Genomic DNA, 20,940 nt, shown 5'->3' with positions numbered 1-20,940 from the left:
ATCACTAAAAATTGCCTGCATAATAATAGGTAACACGCTTGAGCAGCAAGAGTTATCAGTGTCCATAGAAAGCTCTAGACTTCTGCACGTGTTAATTCCTGCAGTGTGGAGGTTGTGGGATAAGGTTGCTGGTTGCCTTATTCTATTATTACCATATTAGTTTAGTGTAATTTCACAATTTCTGTAATTTGACATTAAAAATAGACAAGAGTAGCTCCCTGGAAGCTGATAGGACTTGTTTGTCTAAAACAGGAGAGGGACTCTCTATTTTAAAAAGGAGAAAAGGTTGCTCTTGGACAGCTGACAGGAAGCATAAGAGTAGGAATACACACAGATACATACATATCAGAGACAAACCTGAAAAATTTAGTTTCTTTTGTAGGCCATTTAGGAGGCAAAATCAAGAGCATTGTGATGAAATAAAAACTTGTTCTAGAAATACCCTATTCTGACATAATATTAATGACAGACTACATAAGATAATTTCAGGTGACTTCAGCTGCATTTGTCATTTGTTTATTTTTTAGATGATATTAATCTTGAAGATCTAAATAAAAAATGCCAAGAAAACCAGGACTCTTCTGAAACACATCCAGAAAGGGAGCAGTTTCAAGGGGTGATAGAGGAGAACATCGTGACCTGCCCCAGTGTTGACTGTCGTGACTGACCATCTTAAATTCTACATGAAGAAAAAGGTAATCAGTCACATTTGTGAATGTGATTCCTTCTTGTGTTATGCTTGACCAAATATCTAAATAACATCGGTTGTTACCATTGTTTAAGTTGTGTTTAGTATCACCCAACTTGCTTCATCTTTTTCTTAAGTTAGGATTGAGGGTTGGTTTGTTTTGTTTGGGGTTTTTTTTCAAGTCTGAATAGGGAAAAGAGAAGGCAGGATTTTGTTACTAAAAACATATTAATTTTCTCTCTCTGAAATCAAAACCCTGCCTGGCAAAGTGAAGGCAGTGATCTAGGATGCCTGTGAGCTGGACTTTATTCCCAGTTTGATTACTGTGGTGAACTGTTGTGAATCATGTCATCTCAGTCCGATTTTCCTTGTCTCTTCAGCAGGGAGGGCAACGCTGACTGTTGCAGGTCTCATTACGCAGAGCACTATCTGAGCCGTAAAACAGTATTTCACCAAGTTATGAAAAAGTGACAGTTCTGCTTTTCAGTAGAGAATCAGCAGAAGGAGGTGGCAATAGGACTCCAAATATCGAAGTGTTAATTTTTCATGAATACTTTCATTTGGTGGGACAAAATGTGCTACAGAGTATAGGAAAGTATGCTATCAGGTTCATGCTTGTCTTGTGAATTTTTGAACCCTATGGTAACTTGGCAAAGTTCCTTCAGTTTGTTTATGAGAGATACTGTAGGTAGGTTGTGATAAGAAGGAAGGACTTGGAGCCAGCTGCAAAATGCCAGGTTAACTTCTGTATCATTTTCCAACAAATGTTCTTTCCAAAGTGGAAAATGGATTAACCTGTAGTTTTAAAATCAGTAAACTGAGGTACATGAAAGTAGAATAACATGCACGTTGGGCAAATTGAGCCAGAAAAATTATTCCATATCCCTGGGCTTGAATTATTCCTATCCTGAAGTCACAAGACTGTGGGAATATCATCCATGTGGGGTCTGGCAAGGGGGCTGGCTGACCTGGTGTCTTGTGCCTGACATGAGCAGGAGTCAAGGGCTGGAGAAGGAGTTGAAGAGGTGGACATGTGCTGTGCTGGGACAGTTACAAAAGCAGAAACTGACCTTTTAGGTTACTTAATTTACCATTTTCACAGTGGAGGTTTGTGACAGATTTAAACTAATTGAATAGTCTGGGTTGGAATTGTAACCTCGAATTGGGACTGATTTGATTATATGCATCTTTATATTATTGATTACGAAAATGACATTTAAGGTCATTTGCTGATTAACCTGTAGCAGCTGCCATTATAGGGAAGCTGGGGGAATCTCTCTGAACCCCATCCTACAGACAGCACTGACTTTGAAGGTGCTCTCAGCAAATTGTCAATTGTCCTCTTACATAATCAAATACTAAAATATTTTGTAAGTAAATAGAAAAATATTTTCACCAAATACTCACTCTATGCCAGCCACATATTTTTATAAGTTACATGTTTGTGATATTCCAAATGTGAACACTCCACAAGCAAGATTTTTGCTTATGATACTGTCAGTCTCAGCATGGATTTGTAACCTAAGCTGCTCCCCAGAAGTGTCCAGGTTTATTGATTAAAATCCTGTTATGCTGAAACACAAATGTGGAGAGCTCCACTCTCCTCCTCTAAGGAAATAGTGATTAAACCTGGAAAAAAAAAAAAAATTCTCTTTTTTTTTTTTTCCTTTGCATTCTTCAAGAAAGCAAGAGATATATTAGCAGTGTCCTGCCTCATTGTCCATACCCTTTATCTGGTTGCTGAATCCAAGAAACTAGGGTTTCTAGATTAGATTTCACCCGTTTGTCTGTCTGCCATGCTACTCCCCACACGGTTCAGCCTTCCCCTCCTGCTTGCTGGGAGCCCAGCAGAAGTGACCCACAGCCCCGTGTGTCTGAGTCAGCTGCTGCCTGTGGGTGTGGAACAAAACGTCCCAAACCCCGGGCTGGTACCTGAGATTGCAGTCTGTTATTCAACTGTGCTGCTTGGTGTTAGTTCCAGGGATACAGAATGAAAGAAATGTGTACTTTGCCATCAGAGAACATTCCCAGCCAGTGTTTGTTTGGCTGAAAGGTTTTGCACGCTGCTCCTTCTTGGTGGTGAAGCTCTGTGCTGGGATGGCGTGCTCAGCTGGAGACAAAGCCTGTGTAAGGGTTGGTTGTGCTGGCCCTGGCTGCACGGTCCCATCCTCCTTACAGCAGCTTCGGGGCTCAGCAAAGCCTGCGACTTGGGAAGGCTAAACTGATTAGGCCTTTGTTTTGGGAGGAGGAGGGAAGTGAAGGCCGGGGATTTTGTGTTGGGGGTTTGTTGTTTTTTTTTCCTCCAGTTGAACATCTGAAATTAGTCAGGGGAAAGTCCCAGTGGCTCTTGGAGGAAGAAGATTAGACACCAGAGGCTGGCTGGGTTTGGGCTGCTCTGGAGCTGCAGTCTGCGCAGCTCCGGGCCCTTCCTCCAGCCCCAGCCCAGGCACCAGCCCTGCACTCCCTGGCTAACATGAAAGCTGCAACTTAACTAACCCCACAGGAGACAAATGGATGGTTTTCTGCTGGGCTGGCGAGTTTAGATAAGCTTGTGTAAGATCCCCCTCAGTGCCAGAGCTGGGGCCAGGGAGTGGACAGGGCTGCACTGCTGCTGGCACGAGGGGCAGGATGGCACTCAGCTCCAATAGCAGGGACCACACACCCTGCAACCATACCTTCAGATGGAATACTGCTTGTGAGCTTATACAGATGTTAGGATGTTGGGGGGAAAAAAAAATAAAATAAAGAAAAAGTCTCTAAGAGTTTTCAATCGACTCGAGCTCACTGTCAGGCACAGGACACTGGGTGACACAGACACCTGGCCGGACTCCAGGTGGGTAATGTAACTGTCCTCTGAAGTCTGGATGTGTAAGTTCTGCAAAAGGCAGGTGATTTTTTTCTGGTCAATGGCGCCCCTGGTTTTGAGGGGTAAGGCTGTCTTTCCTTACCACAAAATCACTCTCTTCTGGTTGCTGATTAAAGCAGATTCGCCAACAACAGTGTCCCAGAGTGGTTGTAAAACTGCTCAAGTGAACAACTATAAATGGTAAAATGGATTTGATTTCATAAAATGTCAGGAAAAAAAAGAAAACTGAGCCATTCCTCATGAAAGCTTTTCAAATCACAGAAAATCAGGGCTGATACGATCATGATTTGAGAGTAAACTGAGCATTACTGTACAAGCACAACTTAATATGTTAACCAGATGATCATGCTTCTGTATTCATGTTGTGTAAAGGTGTTTTTGTTCAAATGGGAGAGTGAACAGTGGTGGTGTTCCCCTGTGAAAACACAGGGTTAATCTTGAATTGTGAGAGCTCCTTATTGCAGCATTGGCAGCACATCTGTATTTGTTCAGATTAAGCAAGAGGTCCTGACCTTAAAAATGCTGAGATCAGTGAAAACAGCATTATTTTAGAGCCTAGAAGATCTCCTTAGACTAGGACTCCTGAGTGCCAGCTGCTGTACAAATGCAGAGCAAGAAGACAAAACCACGTGCCAGTTTAAGCATTTATCTGCAGGACTAGTGCTCAATAAAAGCTGTTGTGTTTGGTTTTGAAGCGTAGTGATCACTTTGCACTAAGTCCACAGCCCGGCAGGGTCTTGGCTTTGAGGAGACAAACCTCTGGATGACGTGTGTTATTGCTCCTCCTTCCCAGGCCATCCGATGCCTGTTGCTTCCCTTTTCCGCAGCCAGGGCGAAGCAGTTCAGCTCTATCATCCAATGCATGAAGATATCCCGAAAGTTTTCAGTCTGGACCATCATGCTGAAAGAAATTGTCCAGGAGCCATGAAATTCACAGGACACAGGCAAAGGAGCAGGAACATGTAGCTGGTGTGGGCAGGACTGTCTTTCAGCTAGCATGGAAAAAATAATCTGAAATATACAAAGCAAATTAAACCAGTCTTCCAGCAGTGCCACAAAAAAAAATAATCCCAGGGCCAAATCTTTTTCAGTTGCTATTTTAATGCAACTGTAATGAAAAAATACTTTCTCTTATCCTTTGACATTTAAAATTTTTTACTAAACTAAGCATGAAAAAGTGTGTAGAATTTTGACCAGAAAACCTCATCTGCCTTTTACAGTGCTTACCAGGAAGACCTGCCCCAAAATTTACTTAAGCAGAGAGCATAATTACCAGAGGGAATAAGAGCTACCCAGAAAAGTACTTCTGGAGCTCTCAGAAAAGAGTAAACATCAGATTATGCTGGGACCACACATAAAATTCCTTACCTTGCAAGCCTGTAAGGTCTTGAGTGAATGTTACAGGGGGAAAAAATTGCAACATAAGAAAACAATGAGGTGTAGCTATGCTATAGTAGTATTGCTTGAATGGCTATTTGTTATGTTTGTGCTGTGTAGAGAAAAAAAAAATACACTGGAATTTTTCAGCCTTGAGGTTGCTAGGTCCTTGCTGTCTCTAGGTTTGTTACCCATGTATTCTTCTCTTCCATTATCCTTTCATTTTGTAACTTTTGCTTTCCAGCATCTTCTTCCTCTCCATTCTTTTTCACTTTTTAAAGAAATAACCAACAGCTGAGTATGAGAAAGGAGGAGACTTTTAGAAGTACCAGGCAGGTGAACTCTTCTCAGTCTGAGGGCTTGGAATTGCAACCAGTAAAGTCTTCCTACAGTCTGCACTGTTGTGATCTTTCAGTAGAACCTCCTTCTTTTTTCTTTCTTACAGAAACTTTTCACTTTGATTCCACCATGGAAGGACTTCAGTTGGCCACCAAGGATGTTAAGTGTAAAGAATAACCTGGAAGAAAGTAACCACTATAGATTTTTGGCAGGAATCTTCTGCCGTCTTCCCCCCACAGCCCCCACCCCCCCAATATCACTTTATCTGTCCACTTAATAAAAACCAAAATGGAGATAACTTGTGTGTGCCAAAAGGTCACTTTCTGCAGCTGTTTAGGATTCATGCCTACTCAGTACGTCCTCAAGTGTGGTACAGAAACTGAGAGTGGAGACTGGGAAGCAGAAAGGAGGCGTTTGTTGGCATGAGGTGTGAGCATCAGGCTCTGGTGTTCACTTTTATCAGGGTCCTGATGTTGCCATGTGAACTGGTAGTGATGCCTCCCTGCAGGGAAGGGTGCCTGTCTGCGTTGTTAATTAGGGGTCTTACCCTACTTCTGCCTGCTCTTACCTTTCATCCTGTCACTCATCATTATATTCCCAGTCTCTTTACAGTTACACCTATTCTTTCATCTGGAGGTGCGCAAGTACAGTTATTTTCTCCTGAAGCAAGGCTTAATGCTTCCCTCCCACTTGATTTACTTGGGACTATTGAAATAAGGATAAAATGTCACTATAGACCTGTTTCAAACACATAGGAGGAAAGAAGCATATGGTTTGTGATAGACTGACAAGACCTATAGCTACCACACTAATAATTTGATGTTTCTGTTAGTAGTATTCCTTTTTGCCATTTTGTACTTAAAATTCTTAGGGTGTGAGGGAAAATTTCAGCTAAATGCAGCTGTTGGGTTTTTTTTAATATGGTGGTTTTCCTTCCAAATCAAGCATGGTGTTTATTCCTCAACTAGGACTGTAACCTTATCATTAACAATTTTGTTACTGAGGAAATTGTCCCAATAACATGAGTGGAATTTTGATTTCCAGGGGAAGATGATCAGCAGAAATTAATGAACACTGACAGTAAGATCTAAAAGCTTGCTCATATAAATGTCTGTATAAGCCCCACAAAGGTATCAGAAAAGTTGGAAATATTTACATATGTAGAGTGATCTAAATTGCACAGGTGATGAATTTCACTTAAATATTTTTTAAGCATTCACTTAAATGCTTAAAATAAAAACAGTTTTCAAACTCTCCTGGTATTCTCCTATGAACAAAAGGTGTTTCATGTTTTAGTTAGGTGTTGCCAGTTTAACTTTACATTAAAAACAACCAAACAAAAACCAGGAATGAAATTGAAATACACAAAGTTTATGATTCTCCCGTGCTTTCTTCCCCACTTGCTCCAGCAAGCCTTGGTGTGGCACATGGCAGGGAGCTCAGCTTTTTGCTGGTGCGTGAACACCCTCCCTGTTCAGCACTATTTGCAAAGACAAACCTCAAGCTTCATTTGGGAGGGTGGGGGTCCCTGTGGCACACCCAGGGCTGGTCCCTGGCCACGCTGGAGCTGATGCTGTGATGCTCTGGGAGGGAGAGTGTGACCCCACACCAACTATTACTAGTTTAACTGGAAACCATAATTTCTGTCTTTGGCTTGTGTGGTGATCGAGTTGAAGCAGATCAGGTTTTCTTTGGGGAAATAAATCTTGAGAAATTTCCTATAGTGTCTCATGTGGTGATAGGTTTGAAAATAGAGTGAAGTTGATGTATTGAGTGTGATGTGCAAGGCAGTTGTTTACCTGCATCTGCTTAGAATCCGTGTCTGCTTCTGGGGTGGGCTGCAATAGCTCCATTGCTGTTGGTGGGGGGGAAAAAAAAAAAGGGAAAAAAGAACCACACGAATTAAAATACCAGGGTGTGTCTGGGGGCCTGCAGGTAGCTCCACTGCTCTGGAGGGATGTGATGATTCTCTCCTGGGATGCCCTGTACTTCACAGCACATTGGGACTGAACGCTTTCAGCACTGGCTCTTGTGTTCGCATCTCTCTGAGCATTTGGAGACGAATCTTCGTTTTAGATCATTACGAGCCGCAAACGCCCCTTCTTTCCTGTACGTTTCCCTTCGAGGCTGCTTTCATTTTCACTTGCGATCAAACCACCCTTCACTGAGGGACGCCAGGCCTGCTCCTCCCCCCGTCCGCGCACACCGGGGCGGGCTCCGGGCCCCCCCGCTGCCCCGGCCCCGCCCGGGACCCCCGGCCCCGCCCCGCCCCGGCCCCGGGGCCGCCGGGGATGGATGAGGGGCTGCTCCGCGCCCTGGGGGGGCTCAGCCTGCACCCCCCGCGACGCCGGTTCTGCGGGAGGCTGGTGCTGCTGCGGGGGCTGCCGGGCTCCGGGAAGAGCACCCTGGCCAGGTAAAGCGGCGGGTCCGGAACACGGGGGCTGCGGCGGGGGGCTGGGCAGGAGCGGTACCGCGGGGCTGGGCCGGGGCAGCAGCGGTACCGCGGGGCTGGGCCGGGGCAGCAGCGGTACCGCGGGGCTGGGCCGGGGCAGGAGCGGTACCGCGGGGCTGGGCCGGGGCAGGAGCGGTGCCCCGGGGGCTGCCCCCGCGGCCCGGCGGGGAGCGGGAGCGCTCGCTGCCAACAAACCACTCTGGGAAAGGCCGAGACGCCGCTTCGGAGCTGGTTTTCTGGCTGGGGAGGGAGGCGGGAGCCTGCGGGGCACAGCGCTTGGAAACCTCCTCTCTTCGGAGCCGGCCCAGGGCTCTCACCGCTGCGAGGACACACCGCCCGCGGGACTCTGTGGTGTTGGGGTCAGCAGGGCCAAAAGGTGCTTCCAGTAAGGTGACTGACCCCCCGAGCCAGGGGAGTTGTTGTTTCTTTAAAAAGCTCCAGACTGGTGACGTTTTTGTGGCTAGTCACACATACGGGGAAGCACTTCCTCTCTCTGGCTGTGAAACCTGACGGCAGCTCTGACTCGTGTTTCCATGATGTTCTGCGCGCCCGGTCAGAGCTGCAGGGGTGTTCAAAAGGGGCGAAGGAGACCGTGCTGCTCTCCGACAGCTCCAGGGCTGGTTACAAATAGGTGGGAAAAGCCGGAGGGGAGTACTGGGAGACAGTGCTGCAGTTGGTGTGACCTGGTATCACATCTCACAGTCGTATCTCTCAGCTCTCGGTGCCACCTACTCTCCATCAAAAGAGGAACATTCACTGCCTTGTTATTCTCCTTGGGTGAGGAACCCATGCTGGAATCACAAGCTGGCTCAGCTGTGAAAGGTGGCAGCGTGAAGCTCGGTTAATCTACAGGTTCCTCATTTCAGGATGGTCCTTCCTGTCACAATGGACTTCTGCAAAACCAGGCTCTTCAGTGAACAGCCAGATGCTGTGTTTTGCTGACACCCAAAATGAATGTCTCTCCCTAAAGAGGTCTAAGTGCAAGCCCCTTCTCCTTCAGAGGGGTTTGGGTCTTCCAATGGTACAAGAACAATTTAATCAACACAGAACAAAGGGGAGCTGTAAAAAAGGCCACCATTGACTTAGTCCAGATGATATGCCAAGAAAATTCTGAGATTTGCTATTCCCAGGTTCTGTACCTTTTGGAGTTGTTGAATGCAGTGTGCTAAGAAGGGTTATGTTTGCAGAAAGCTCAGGACAAGAACCTACTGGAGGAGAAAAGTAATATTTATTGGCAAAATCCTTGATAAGCTCATTTTACCCACTCAAATTCATTCTCTCAGGTTTTATTCACTCACAGTGTCACAGCCAAATACTTGAAGCACCAAGATGTGTGTGCACAGGTGTGTCCAAAATCAGAGAGGACAAGGACTTTCAGCTGCCCCATCCTCACTTTCTCTTCTGTGTTCCTCTTGGTAGGTAGTGACAGAGTGGGGTTTGGTCCCGTCTGCGGTCTCGCAGCCAGCAGTTTCTGCTGCCATCTTTCTGCCTCCAAATTTTGCTTACTTGGTTGTCCGTCAGTCTTAGATGGGATTTTTTGCCCACTATTTCCAGTTTCCCATTTTTGGTGTCTTTTCAGCTGCAGCCTCTCCCCCTGTTGGGACCGGGGAAAGAAGGAAGGAGTGTACAGACTGGTGTGACCTGCTCACCTTCCTTCTACTCTCCGAGCACAGGTCTTCCAGCAACAAGGCATCTGTGCTGGGCCTTAGCAGACCACTGGCCTTTCAGGGTGTGTCAGTACCACCCCTCCCAGTTTTATTGCTGTTAACGATGTCCTTGGTTATCAGTGTGTGCCATTGTTCTAGCCTTTGCTCTGCTGTTTCTTCTGGTGCTTTCATGTGCCACCTCCATTCATTCTTCTGATCAGCCAGGATTTCTGTTATAACTTGTGCATCTCTACAGTGCTCAGAAGTGTCACAAGCTGTGAATGTTATCACTGGTGACACAGCAACTCGCTGATAACTCCATCAGAAAAGTCTGTTTTCAGTTCCTCACACAATCAGCACAGTTTGGACACAGCTTTGCAAGATTTAGTTACGGCATCTCTGTTAAAATGGTACAGCTCAGTTCAGGTCTGGTCTTTGGTTTCTGGTAAAGGCAGCAAAGGATCTACCTGTGATACATTGAACAGTCAAGGCAGAACGAGACACCATCAATCTCCAAACCTTTCCAGTTCCTTCACTGTTGATAATAGGCTTCCTTGAACCACATATTTTAGGTGACCTTAAACATCTCCCTCTAGCCATTCACCTAAGGCACCACCAGCAGAAGTGTGTAGGAGAAGAGGGCTTGCTGGGAGTTGCATCTCCAATAGCCACCAGCAGGCATGTGTAACCCCCTGCTCCTGAATGCATTACCTCTGACTCCACAGTACAGATTTCATTATCAGACCTGGGCAACTTCTAAGAAAACAATTATCTGAGGTGACGTAGCAGTATAGCTTCCAAAAATGACTCCAAAAAATCAGATGAGCTGCATACAAGCTCATACCTGCTTCCCCCAGAGACTTGTGATTGCACAGTAGCTGCATTTCCAGCTTTTCTGCAAGATAGTGCAATGATGCACAACTCACGTAGCGTGTAACCCTCTACCTAGCAGTTTTGCTCAAGGGGCAGGATCAAACAAGCAGCTTTTTGGCCTCTGCTGTTGATCCATCACCTGAAATAAGTTTGTTCTTGTGTGCCCTTATGAAGCACAGAGGGAGTGTTTGTCCAGAACAGGAAGAAAAACATGCACTGGCACTGAGGCATCACTGCTTGGTGTAACCTGTACCTTCTCCAGTTCTCTCTGCAGCTTTTGCCCAGTTCCTCCTGCGCCCCCCCCCAGCCCTGGGCCAGCCCTGTTGCTCTCACCAGCACCCTCACCCCCTGCAGGGCTGCTGCTATGACCAGGTTCATGGACTTCAGCTCTGCAGCTCCTCCCAGGCAGCAATGCACTGTAAACGTTTACCTTTGAAACTGCTTCAAGTGGTTCTCCTGAATGTGTTTATCAAACACAAGGTGCAGCCTGTTGCTTTGCAAAATGCAGCCCTGCTCCAACCCCCCTGGGTGAGGCACAGGCTGGGCTCTGCCAGCTGTGCAGGGATCGGCTGGCCAGGCTCCACGGGGCAAAGTCCCCAGGGCACTCCAAGTTGTTAACACAGCAGGCAACTGATAGTGCTGGGCATGTGCTCCAGTTCTCATACTTCTGATTTTCTGCTGAAACCAAAGGCTTTTAAGTGCCACAGGAATGCTTTGTGTTAGGAAGAGTGACCAGAGCAAGTGGCTGCAGGTGGTGTGAGCACATACACGTTCTGACCTCCATTGTATTGGTAGTAGCTTGAGAATTTACTGTCCCCAAGATCTGCTTGACACACCATTCTGGTAGTTTCTGAGCACTGGAAATGTTCCTTCCAATCTGCTTTTCAGGATGAATATCAGAAGTTCATTTATTTTCAGATTTTCTGATGGAAAAATGTGATAGCTTATGAAATAGAGTTATGGATGGTTTTTGTCTCCAATGATCATAGAGACTTCTCCCATGTACTCTGATGCATCCCACTAGTTGAAATCCTGAATAGTTATTTCGTTGTCTATGTATACAGTTAAAATCTGAAATTACTTTGCAAGCAGTTAAGGTGCTCTTTAGGAAAAAGAGAACTACAACACCTGGATAAATCATGGGACCAGGTCTTCAGCTGAATAGCACAGAAGATTCTAAAGCCACCTGTCTGTTCCCTGAGGCAGTTGTGACAGTGCTGCTGCAGTCAAACAGAAACATGGCTGTATCTTCAACAGAAAGATTCTCCTTTGGTAGTCACAGCAGCCACCCTAGAGTTGAGCAGGTGAGGAAGCAGATGGGTGTACACCCACACTAGCCAAGATCAGAAGCACCTTGCCCACCGGGGCTACCGGTGGGGTTTGTGTGGGCAGACAGCGATGTCCTCTGCCGGCCTGGTGTTTCTGGGGGCTTCATCAGTTCCCAGGCCCTGCTGGTGGACACATGAAGTTTGCTGCTTTTACATCAGATCTGAAGAGCAGAAGCATCTGAAAGCTTTTTTTTTTCCCAGCTGGATCATCCAGTCTAACGAGATATGGTATCTAGGGTGGGAATCTGCTTGGCCTTGGGGAAGGGGGAAAAAAAGGGTTGGGGAGATTCATGGCAACCAGAGGGAACAACCCCCTTTCACTTCTTATGTTCTTACCCTTCCTGTTATCTGAAACAGCACCTAACTTTTCTTTAGCAAGAGACAAAGCACACCATATTTTCAATCTACTGTGAGACAGAGAGCTGTAACGCTCTGCAATTAAATGTCCCAAGTAGGCAAATTAATCCTGAGCCTGTGACAGATACTGCTTATCACAATGCAGTGCTGCAAGGTCAGTGGCCTTTTTTAAAAATGCCAACATAGTTAGTATGTACCCTTTGATCTTGCAAAGAGATTCCATTTTTCTTGTCCTCCTGAGTATGCTTTGCATTTGCTACTGATCTAACAGCAATGGGTAATTTTCTTTGCTGCTCAAAATTTAGTAATTAATAACACTGGTCACAGGTCCTCCCGTTTTGCTTAGGTGCTGTGTGTTTTGCTGAAATATTGGTGTTTTCATTGCATGCAGTGATTAGGAGCCTGATGTGATTATGTAAAACCTGTCTCCTGAGACAACTTGTGGTCCTTTTGTAGAGATAATTGAAGACTTATTTCTCAAGTAAGTTCCTAAAGAGGTTTGGGTGCCCTTTGGAGTGAGAGGGGAAAGAAGGAACAGGATTTGTGTCAGCTTCACAGGCATTAGGGGCTTACAGAAAATGGTCATAAACTTTAGTGTCCATTTGGTTGGTTTAGAATTCTACAACTTGAAAATAGCAAAATAAGCAGAAGGTAAAACATCTTCTTTTTTCCCACTTAATGTTTTCTTCTGTTGCTGTTAGTAGGAGTTTGTTTGGTATCAATATAGCAGATGTGACAGTAGTTTATAGTTCTTAGCACATTTTACACCATGATTTTCCTCCTTTGAAGCACAAGTTTTATCTTTAATTACTAGTGATATGCAGTTAATAGACAGTTTACAGCTAATCACATACTATTCAAATCACTTAAAGGGTTAATATCAAAGCTCCCATGCAAGTCTGCACTTATGTATTAAAAATTTAGTAATACATATGCTAAGAAAATTTTTTTAATTTGCACTGACTGGGAACATTTTAAAGGAAACAATGAGCAAGAAAAAATAATCTTGAGATCTTTTATTGTTATATACAGTTTTATGTGCATATAATATTTTAGCAGTGTCAGTTTCTTAGAGAAGAGATTGCAAAGTGGGAAAGGTGAGGTGCTGAACTACAGTGAGAACTGAATGTGTCAGTTTATCAACAGAGGAGTAACCAGGTGAGCATTAGGTGCTCCCATGCTTTTCATGATAAGAATGCCCAAAATTAAAGCAGAAATAATTTGGCTGATTCCTAACAGTCTGCAACATGACTTTTGTTAGATCTGTTTGCCCAGTGGTAATTAGGTGGTTAAAACATGGCTTTGGAGCTCAGTGGTAAAGACATGATGCGTGATTGATCAGCTCCAGCTCAGCCCTGTGGAGCAGCCCTGGCCAGCCCGTCCACAGTCCTTCTCTGTTCCCTAGGGCAGTTGCTGTCACTAAATAATATTAATTAATCAGCAGATGATAGAAGTTACAGTGGAGGTGGAACAAAGTCAGAAGCCAACCTTTATCCAGCTGGGTGCAATGTGCAGTCCTAGTGAAGAGTTGCTGCTTGTAGGCAGATGAGGAAAAAAATTGGTAAGTAAATGGTTAAAACAGCTGGAGAGGACAGAATGAAGCCTTTCCAGTCTGGGTCTGTTTTTTTGCTGATAACCCAGAGGCACCTTTTCCCTCACTGTTGCTCAATTAGATAAGACATTGAGAAATAGTGTTTTGCAGCTTATGGGGATGCAGAGAAGCGTTTTATCAGGGGAGCCGAAATGAGCCCCAGAAACTGGAGACCATGTGTGGTGTGAGATAGCAGGGCAGCAGCATTCATGTCTGAGCACCACGAGGTTTCTGGATTGGCCTTACTTTTCCAGTGACATAATGAGCCTTAGGGAGGCAGAGAGCAGTGAGATGATGCCATGGGCTATCCCTGACTGCTTCAATTCTGTGTACTGACACAAATAATTCTGGATTACATACAAATAGGAACACAATTTTGAATTAAGATTAGTTTTTTTTTATGCTTTCTGAGGAATGCTTCACACTCAAACTACCACATAAGCCAGCACTTCCCAGTGCCAGTCACTGGGCATCCTGGGTCAAAATGAGCATGGCTGGGGGACACACATCAGTGGGAAGAGAAGGGAGATCGTCTCGTGCTCACGGGGCACTAGTTTTATGGACCTGTTGCATTTGGGGATGCCAGTCCAGGCAATTCAGATTTGTTTATAAAACATGTTTAAAAGCTGAAAAGAAAAATGGCTTAACTTTACAAGAGGAGGATTAAGTAAAAGCAGGACAAGTGAGAAGCAGAAAGAACCATAACATTGCAACAAATAACAAGGAATTGCAACAAATAACAAGAAATATCAACTAGGTACTTAGACACTTGTTTAAAAAAAAAAAAAAAAAAGCTATCTCTTTTGTAGCCAAAACCAAAAGCAAGCCAAACTAATGGTAACATAGACCATGTTTACTGGAACAGGTTGCCCAGGGAAGTTGTGGATGCCCCATCCCTGGAAGTGTTCAGAGCCAGGTTGGATGGGGCTCTGAGCAGCCTGGTCTAGTGGGAGGTGCCCCTGCCCATGGCAAGGGGGTTGGAACCTGATGATCTTTAGGGTCCCTTCCAACCCAAATAATTCTATGATTCACTAAATGACAAGTAATTCCCCCTGGTTATCTTCGAAAATCTCTCTGTAGCAAAACTCCCATGATCAAATAGTCTTTTGAGACTGACTTCTTTGGGATTAGCAGGTTTGGTGTTTGGTGTTTTGGTTTTGTTTTTTTTGTTTGTTTGTTGGTTTGGGTTTTTTTAGTATCTACAGTCATACCTTCTCAGATAACTGAGAAAGAAAACTGAATGTGTTTGTATGATTAAAGACTCACATGTTGGCAGTCCAGTGTAGATTTCTCTGCTGGATTAAAGAAATCAAGGTCACACCTTTAAGCTTCATTCCTTTCCTCTTGTGTGTCATTCTACTCATTCCTTTAAGCTGGGATTTTTCAAAATGAAGCAGGATGCCTATTTGCAAAGCATTCATCCAGCTCTTGATTTAATGTTCTCTGTTAAAGGCAAGGGTTAGCACATACTAATCCTTCTTTCATCTTCTTGTTGTTTGTTTTTCTTTCAGACAACTGAAACGTGACTTTCCCAGTGCTGTGGTTCTTAGTACTGATGACTTCTTTATTGAAAATGGTGTCTATGTGTTTGAGCCTGACTTGCTAGAGGATGCACACAAATGGAACCAAAAGAGAGGTGACTGAAATCAGTCCAGGGGTTTTGCACAATAGTTTCCCTTTTCAGTTTGTCTTTAAACTCAGCCCCCAAAATAAAATATCTCCAAGTGGTGTTATACCCTGTGGTTCATGGGGTACCTGTTAAAAAAAATACATTTGCCACTTTTGATTTTATTTCTTTGGACTTAGAGAAATTTATAAATTAAAAAATGTTGGTGATTGAGAGATGTTATTTTTAGAAAGTGAAAAAAAGACTGTAAGACAGCACTGCTGAAGCCTAGTAACAGCAGGTGGCATGCAAACACCAGCCCAGCAGCTGCTCACCACAGCTCTGCACTGCATCCTGCAGACTGTAACTTCTTAGGTGATGGCCAGGAGGAAAACTTGCAAACCTAATCTTAAATTTGAGAATGGTGGCTGTGCTCTGAACTCATTTCTAGCAATGACAAACATACTTTGAGGTCATGTAACAGGGATCTCTCACAAATAACAGTCATTTTCAGCTGTTGGAAATACCTAGTGTTGTGATGCCACTAACTATGTTCCACGAGAGGTTCAGATCTTACTACTGAGCACAGCCAGTGGCTGCGTCACCTCCTGCAGGAGAGCACCTGCTGGGCACTGACCTCTGCTCACATTTGGGTGGTAGCTACAAAGACGAGGCTAGAGAGGAACTAAGCATGCTACCAGCAAGAAAGGACACCTTGGGGCTACTGAGACCTGGCTCCTTCTGCTATTTAATACATTATAGCTTTACTCAATGTGTTACATTACAGCACGCAAAGCAATGAAGAATGGGAAAAGCCCGGTTATTATTGACAATACCAACATCCATGCTTGGGAAATGAAGCCCTATGTGATGATGGTAGGGAAAGCTCTGATTTATTGCTTTTATGTGCTCAGCTATGACATTTAAGAGGTGATCTGACTGAAACGGTTCTTAGCACGGCTAAAAATAATGACTTCAATTTTCCTTTAGTCCTCTATAGCTAATGATTGATACTGTGAAGAGGTAGGGGAGGAGGTGCCAGTAAAGTTGTTTTATTTAGTCAGATAAATACCTCAGTGAAGGCAAAATCACTTGAAAAGATTAACAGTCTTTGAACTCGCCCTGTAACTTCTTGGTGATCAGGATGTCATCCCCTTCCCCAGCAGTGACACAAATTGAACAGTTCCCAAACTGTATGTTGACAAATAAACCAAGATAGCATTTAAAATGTTAGTTTATGACCTGTAAAAAGCACACCATAAAACATCTTGATATCTCTCGTTGGGACTTCTGGCAGAGATGGCAGTTTTTTAGTACATTTTCATAATATGGTCTGTCTGCTAACATTACAATCAATCATGTTTGTGGAGAGCTATAAGTTTGTGAGTTATGGTCTTGTCAGGTAAGACATTCGGGTCTATGCTTTTATGGGAGCACAAAAGAGGCAGGAATTAATAGTGATGCTGGAAAGCCTGGAGATGTCACTCCAGCAGCAGTTGTGAATGCTTCTGGGTGACTAGGAAGCAAGTGAGAGAGGACAGCCAGAGGTGGACAAGGGTCAACAGCTTCCCCTGCCTCCTTTTCTTCAAATTGAAACTCAAAAGCAATTGATAATTGTATAAAATATATATATATACGTGTGTATTTGTGTGTTTATCTGTATAAAGCACAAGTATATTTATTTACATTTAAATAATTGAGGCCTATAGACTCAGTGGTTGGAAGTAGCATGACTGTTGGTTGTTGACCTCAGACTCCCAGAAGCTCTAGATTGGTGTGGTCAACTTGTGGCTCTTGAGCCACCTGTGATTTCCAGGAAGAACAAGTGCCAGGATGCCATTGCTGTGGGGGACGGGGCCTGGGGACAATCCTGAAGCAAGTTTTGCTGGGAGACCCAAAATCTTAGTTGTAGAGGGAGATGAACCACCTGCGAATCAGACCAGCACCTTGATGGCAGACATGGTTATCTTCCTCTTTCTGGCTCCTGGCACATATGATAAATCTCTTAAATAAAGTCTCAGAGGGTCTGGAGGATTGGGTACTCCAGAGCGCGGCAGCCATACATCTAAAACTTCTGTGTACTTCTTCAGGCACGTGAAAATAGATACGAAGTTGTATTCCAAGAACCAGATACACCCTGGAAGTTCAATGTTCGGGAGCTGACGAGGTACAATTTTTCACTTTTATCCAGCAGACAGCTTCTCATTTCATTGATGTGCTCTGAGAAAGGCCAGGCCTCTTCCTCTGCTTCTGCCCTAAAAAGTAACCTAGGAAATGACAGCAGAAGGATTGTTGTGGAAATTTCTATCACTCAGAACCTGGTCTGCAGTGGTTTTAGCCCTGAAAGAGCCTGACTGTGCTGAAGTGATTCAGGCAGTAGAAAAAGTAACCCCCCTGAAATGTGTATTTATACTGCAAGCTTCTTGTAGCGGGAACCCAACTTTTTCATTCTGTATTTTAGGCAGCACTGTCTCTGTTTGGGCACAAAACATGTCTGAGCACTACAGAAAATATTCAGATCTCTGTTCTTCAAAATATCTATAACATGTACTGCTGTGCAATGGTGGATGCTACATTGTGTGGCCAAGGATCTTCACAGAGAAGGGATACAATGAGCTTCTCAACTCTGCATAATGGGGAGGCTCTTAAGCATCTTAGTTTGGCTATTGGCTGCAAGCTTATATAAATAAAATAATCCACGCAGGATAATTTCCCAGCCTTTGACCAACCTGATGTAAAGTACATTACAGGGAATGTACTGGATCCAGAAGCCAACACGTGCCAACTAATTTGTTATCACATGGAAACAGGGCATGGGTACTTTGCTCCAACTGATCGGTTTGTACCAGCAAGGATCTCTAGCTAAAAATCAGTGCTGCTCCTTTCGTCCCATGCGACAAATGGCAGAGGGACCTGGCTCAGAGTGCTTGTGGCTCCAGGGTGAGGCAGGACATGGCAGATGGCAGCTGAGAGTTGGGGCTGAAGGAAGTGAGGACATCAGGACACTGACAGCCTTGTCAACTGCAACTGTCAGCTCTTGCTTCACCAGCAGCAGCTGGGAGCCCTTTGTAGGGCATCAGTGCAGAGGCAGGTTTTACTTGGGATCGTTCACTATCAGCCGAGCTACTCAGGAATTTGCATTTTTAATAAAGAATCATTTGAAACAAGTTGGCTTTTTACAGTAGCACTGTGAAGCTAATTCAGATACCCTCAGGCTGGAGAAGCTCTTCGGCAAGTGATCCAGGGACAGCTGAAGGTTGCTCCTGTTCTGGTTCCACATGATGTTTTTACTGGCAATATGGTTTGTGCTGGTTGCTGGTCCCAGGCACAGGCTGCAGAGGTGGCTGCTGGAGGACCTTGTGTCTGCTTCACAGTGGGACACTGCAGCTGGCAGCCTGCTGCCTTATGCCACCTCAATTCCACCAGGGAAAAACACATGTGGGGTGAGGCAGGAGTTGCACACACCACAAGGCTTTGAAAATATGGATGCGGGACAAACTTGGATTCTAGATGATTAATGGTGACAAAACCAAAGATAAATCCCTGGTGGAAAAAAACAATTCTCACTGAAGTGTTGAGAGACTACAGCCTTTTTGGTCTATGCAGAAAGCCCTGCATGTCTGAGCATCCCATTCTGCTCCCTCTCAGACTTGTCATCATTTACAAATCTGCCCTGGAGCATGAGCCACTAGGTATGTTTTTTTTTCCCCACATGCGCTCAGACAAAGCAACAGCAGGTTTTGACCTCTCTGCTTGTTGATGATGAGCCAATGGCTGGGCTGTCTAAAGCCATTTGCTGCCTTTCTCCAGATTTGTAAAAGCTCGAACTTTAGCCTGAGGCCAACAAGCCATTAGCACTAAACCTCATGAGAAATAATACACAGGTCTTCTACACAGCTCTTTCTTACCTGGCCTGCATTTCAAAGCATTTGTCTAACTTCTTATGTCCTGGCTGCCCACAAAAATACTTGCATTACATATTTCAGCAGCCACAAAAGTATTTTTAAGTAGGTGGGAGTGAATAACAATTTGGCAGAAAAAAGGCTAGAAACAGATCCACAGGAACATGAACTGGGTTTCCTGAACATATCAGGAACCTTAGCAAGCTTAAGGTAACCTTAGTGCATGGGCAGCTAAATACTTGTATTTTCTGTTAATGTTAACTCTGCAGAAGAAACACTCATCATGTCCCTCGAGAAAAGATACAACGGATGAAAGAACAGTACGAGCACAATGTCACCTTCCACAGTGTTCTTCAGTCTGAAAAACCAAGCAGAGATGAGAGAAGCTCTAGTGGACCAAATGCAGCTTATAGCACGGGTGCCTGTTCCAACCACCCTGCAGTCCTCTCAAACAGAAGACCTCACAGGGCACGTCCAAACATGTCGTTTCAATGAAGAGGTGGATTCCTCAGTGTATTTTAATTATCAGGGTATAAAAGTATCTAGTTTTACATACTATTTTCCTAAACTGTTTTTTATTCTTGCATTTTTCTACTATATTTCTAAATTGCTTGTATTTCTTACAAGTTTTTAAATGTCACTGGATTAAGAACTCACAGCTCTACATGACAGAATTAAGACCAATCTCCCCAGTACAAACTCTATTCCCTCTCATCCCTCTTTTGTGAAAATCCATTCAAGCTTATGGTGAAATTTACTGGCTGTGCCACATGAATTTTGTTTGGTTGTTTTTTTTCTGCATCCTGCTCTGTCACTCTCAGGTAACAAAAAATATTTCTGAATTCTTTCTTTCCTACACGCCATGCAGCCAATTCCTTCTTCATACACTTGTCATTTCTTGCCATTTTAATACTTTAACTCTGTCTGTGTAACCTTTTGTATCTTCCCACTCCATCTTGCTTAGAGCATTACTGCTGTTTTTAAGAGAGGAGAAGTGGATGGTGGAAGTGGCAGCCTTAACAGATTGTAGCAAGTTTCGGTGCTGTTTCCTACCTGCACTTCTGCTCTCTGGATTCATGCTGGTCTTACCTTAGCTCTAGCACAGCCAAACAGCTTCTCCAGCCTGGAGGTGAAACACACCAAACTGAGCACTGGGGCTTGCCAAGACGTAGGAATTCAACTGATCCCCAGACAAATCCACATATGGAGGCTCCTGAAAAGAAACATTAGTGTTAGGCTGGTGCTTGTTAATTGTTAAGCAGGAACAGGGCTACAGGAGCAGCTCTGAGTAGCTGAAGCACAAGGCTACCAAATGAACTCAAGTACAAAATCATCACTTCAGAAAGAGGAAAAAACAAAGTTCTTGTGAAGGAAGAAATCAGCTCCATCCACCACTGAGTGCTGATGAGCCACTGACTGATGGATGGCTGCAAAAAGCAGCTATCCTGCAGGAGTTCTGGCTGTATTTTTAAATTCTGCTGCTAGTGTCCTTACCAAGAAGCCTCATCAAACATTTTTAAAACTCAGTGTTTGTGATGGCTTTTTTTTTTTTTTTTTTTTTTTTTTAAAAGTGGGTGTGGATTATTAGGCAGTGCTCATAGACCAGGGCAGTAGGGAGTTACTTAGCAGTAGAAAATAGAGATCTTATTGGAGGCTAAGAAATAAGGGTGTAGCTGCTGTTCATCTAGCCATTGGGCAGACAAAATGTAAGAGGTATAAAGGATTATGCTGCTTCTGGGCAAAGGCCGAGCTGTCTTCAGGCCACAGCAGATGTTTGATACGAAGTGCATTTTCTACTTAATCTGTATTTAATGAAGCATCATCATCACTGTACATCAGGCCTGGGGATCCCAGTCCTGCAGTTTTCCACAGAACAGCCAGCAAGCTTCTGCCAGCCCAGTACAGTTCTCCCGTC

At 44.3% G+C, this 20,940-nt stretch overlaps 2 protein-coding genes and 1 long non-coding RNA gene across 14 annotated transcripts in view; 2 read left to right on the top strand and 1 right to left on the bottom strand.

Annotated features, from left to right (window-relative positions):
- Positions 1-667, top strand: part of LOC127395445 (NEDD4-binding protein 2-like 2) — a 38,427-nt gene extending 37,760 nt beyond the window's left edge. For 10 of the 11 annotated variants that reach the window (XM_051642564.1, XM_051642487.1, XM_051642496.1 and 7 more), the window contains one exon: positions 528-667. In XM_051642564.1, the coding sequence (XP_051498524.1) occupies positions 528-667 (140 nt within the window). The remainder of the gene's footprint in view (positions 1-527) is intronic. The other variant, XM_051642524.1, reaches the window with a different exon arrangement.
- On the bottom strand, positions 484-7,603 carry LOC127395505 (uncharacterized). Of its 2 annotated transcripts, XR_007891818.1 has the most exons (3): positions 7,070-7,603; positions 4,923-5,448; positions 484-4,565 (listed from the first exon to the last, which is right to left on the bottom strand). It is a non-coding gene; the product is annotated as an uncharacterized LOC127395505 (long non-coding RNA). The 2 variants fall into 2 exon arrangements; XR_007891817.1 differs by having other exon boundaries at positions 484-5,448.
- Positions 7,464-19,796, top strand: N4BP2L1 (NEDD4 binding protein 2 like 1). Its single transcript, XM_051642599.1, has 5 exons — positions 7,464-7,683; positions 15,029-15,153; positions 15,911-15,999; positions 17,214-17,290; positions 19,295-19,796. The coding sequence occupies exons 1-5, from the start codon at positions 7,562-7,564 to the stop codon at positions 19,518-19,520; spliced, it is 639 nt and encodes a 212-aa protein (XP_051498559.1). The 5' UTR covers positions 7,464-7,561; the 3' UTR covers positions 19,521-19,796.
- Positions 19,797-20,940: the final 1,144 nt, after the last annotated feature.

The sequence above is a fragment of the Apus apus genome, chromosome 1 (assembly GCF_020740795.1).
Source record: "Apus apus isolate bApuApu2 chromosome 1, bApuApu2.pri.cur, whole genome shotgun sequence".
Classification (NCBI taxonomy): domain Eukaryota; kingdom Metazoa; phylum Chordata; class Aves; order Apodiformes; family Apodidae; genus Apus; species Apus apus.
The sequence above is the reverse complement of the archived record's forward strand: the minus strand, read 5'-3'. Positions and strand labels throughout refer to the sequence as shown.

Coding starts and splice junctions, on each gene's coding strand:
- N4BP2L1 (XM_051642599.1), top strand. CDS start 7,562: ATGGATGAGGGGCTGCTCCGCGCCCTGGGGGGGCTCAGCCTGCACCCC. Junction 15,154..15,910: donor CAAATGGAACCAAAAGAGAG/GTGACTGAAATC, acceptor GTTACATTACAG/CACGCAAAGCAATGAAGAAT. Junction 16,000..17,213: donor TGAAGCCCTATGTGATGATG/GTAGGGAAAGCT, acceptor GTACTTCTTCAG/GCACGTGAAAATAGATACGA.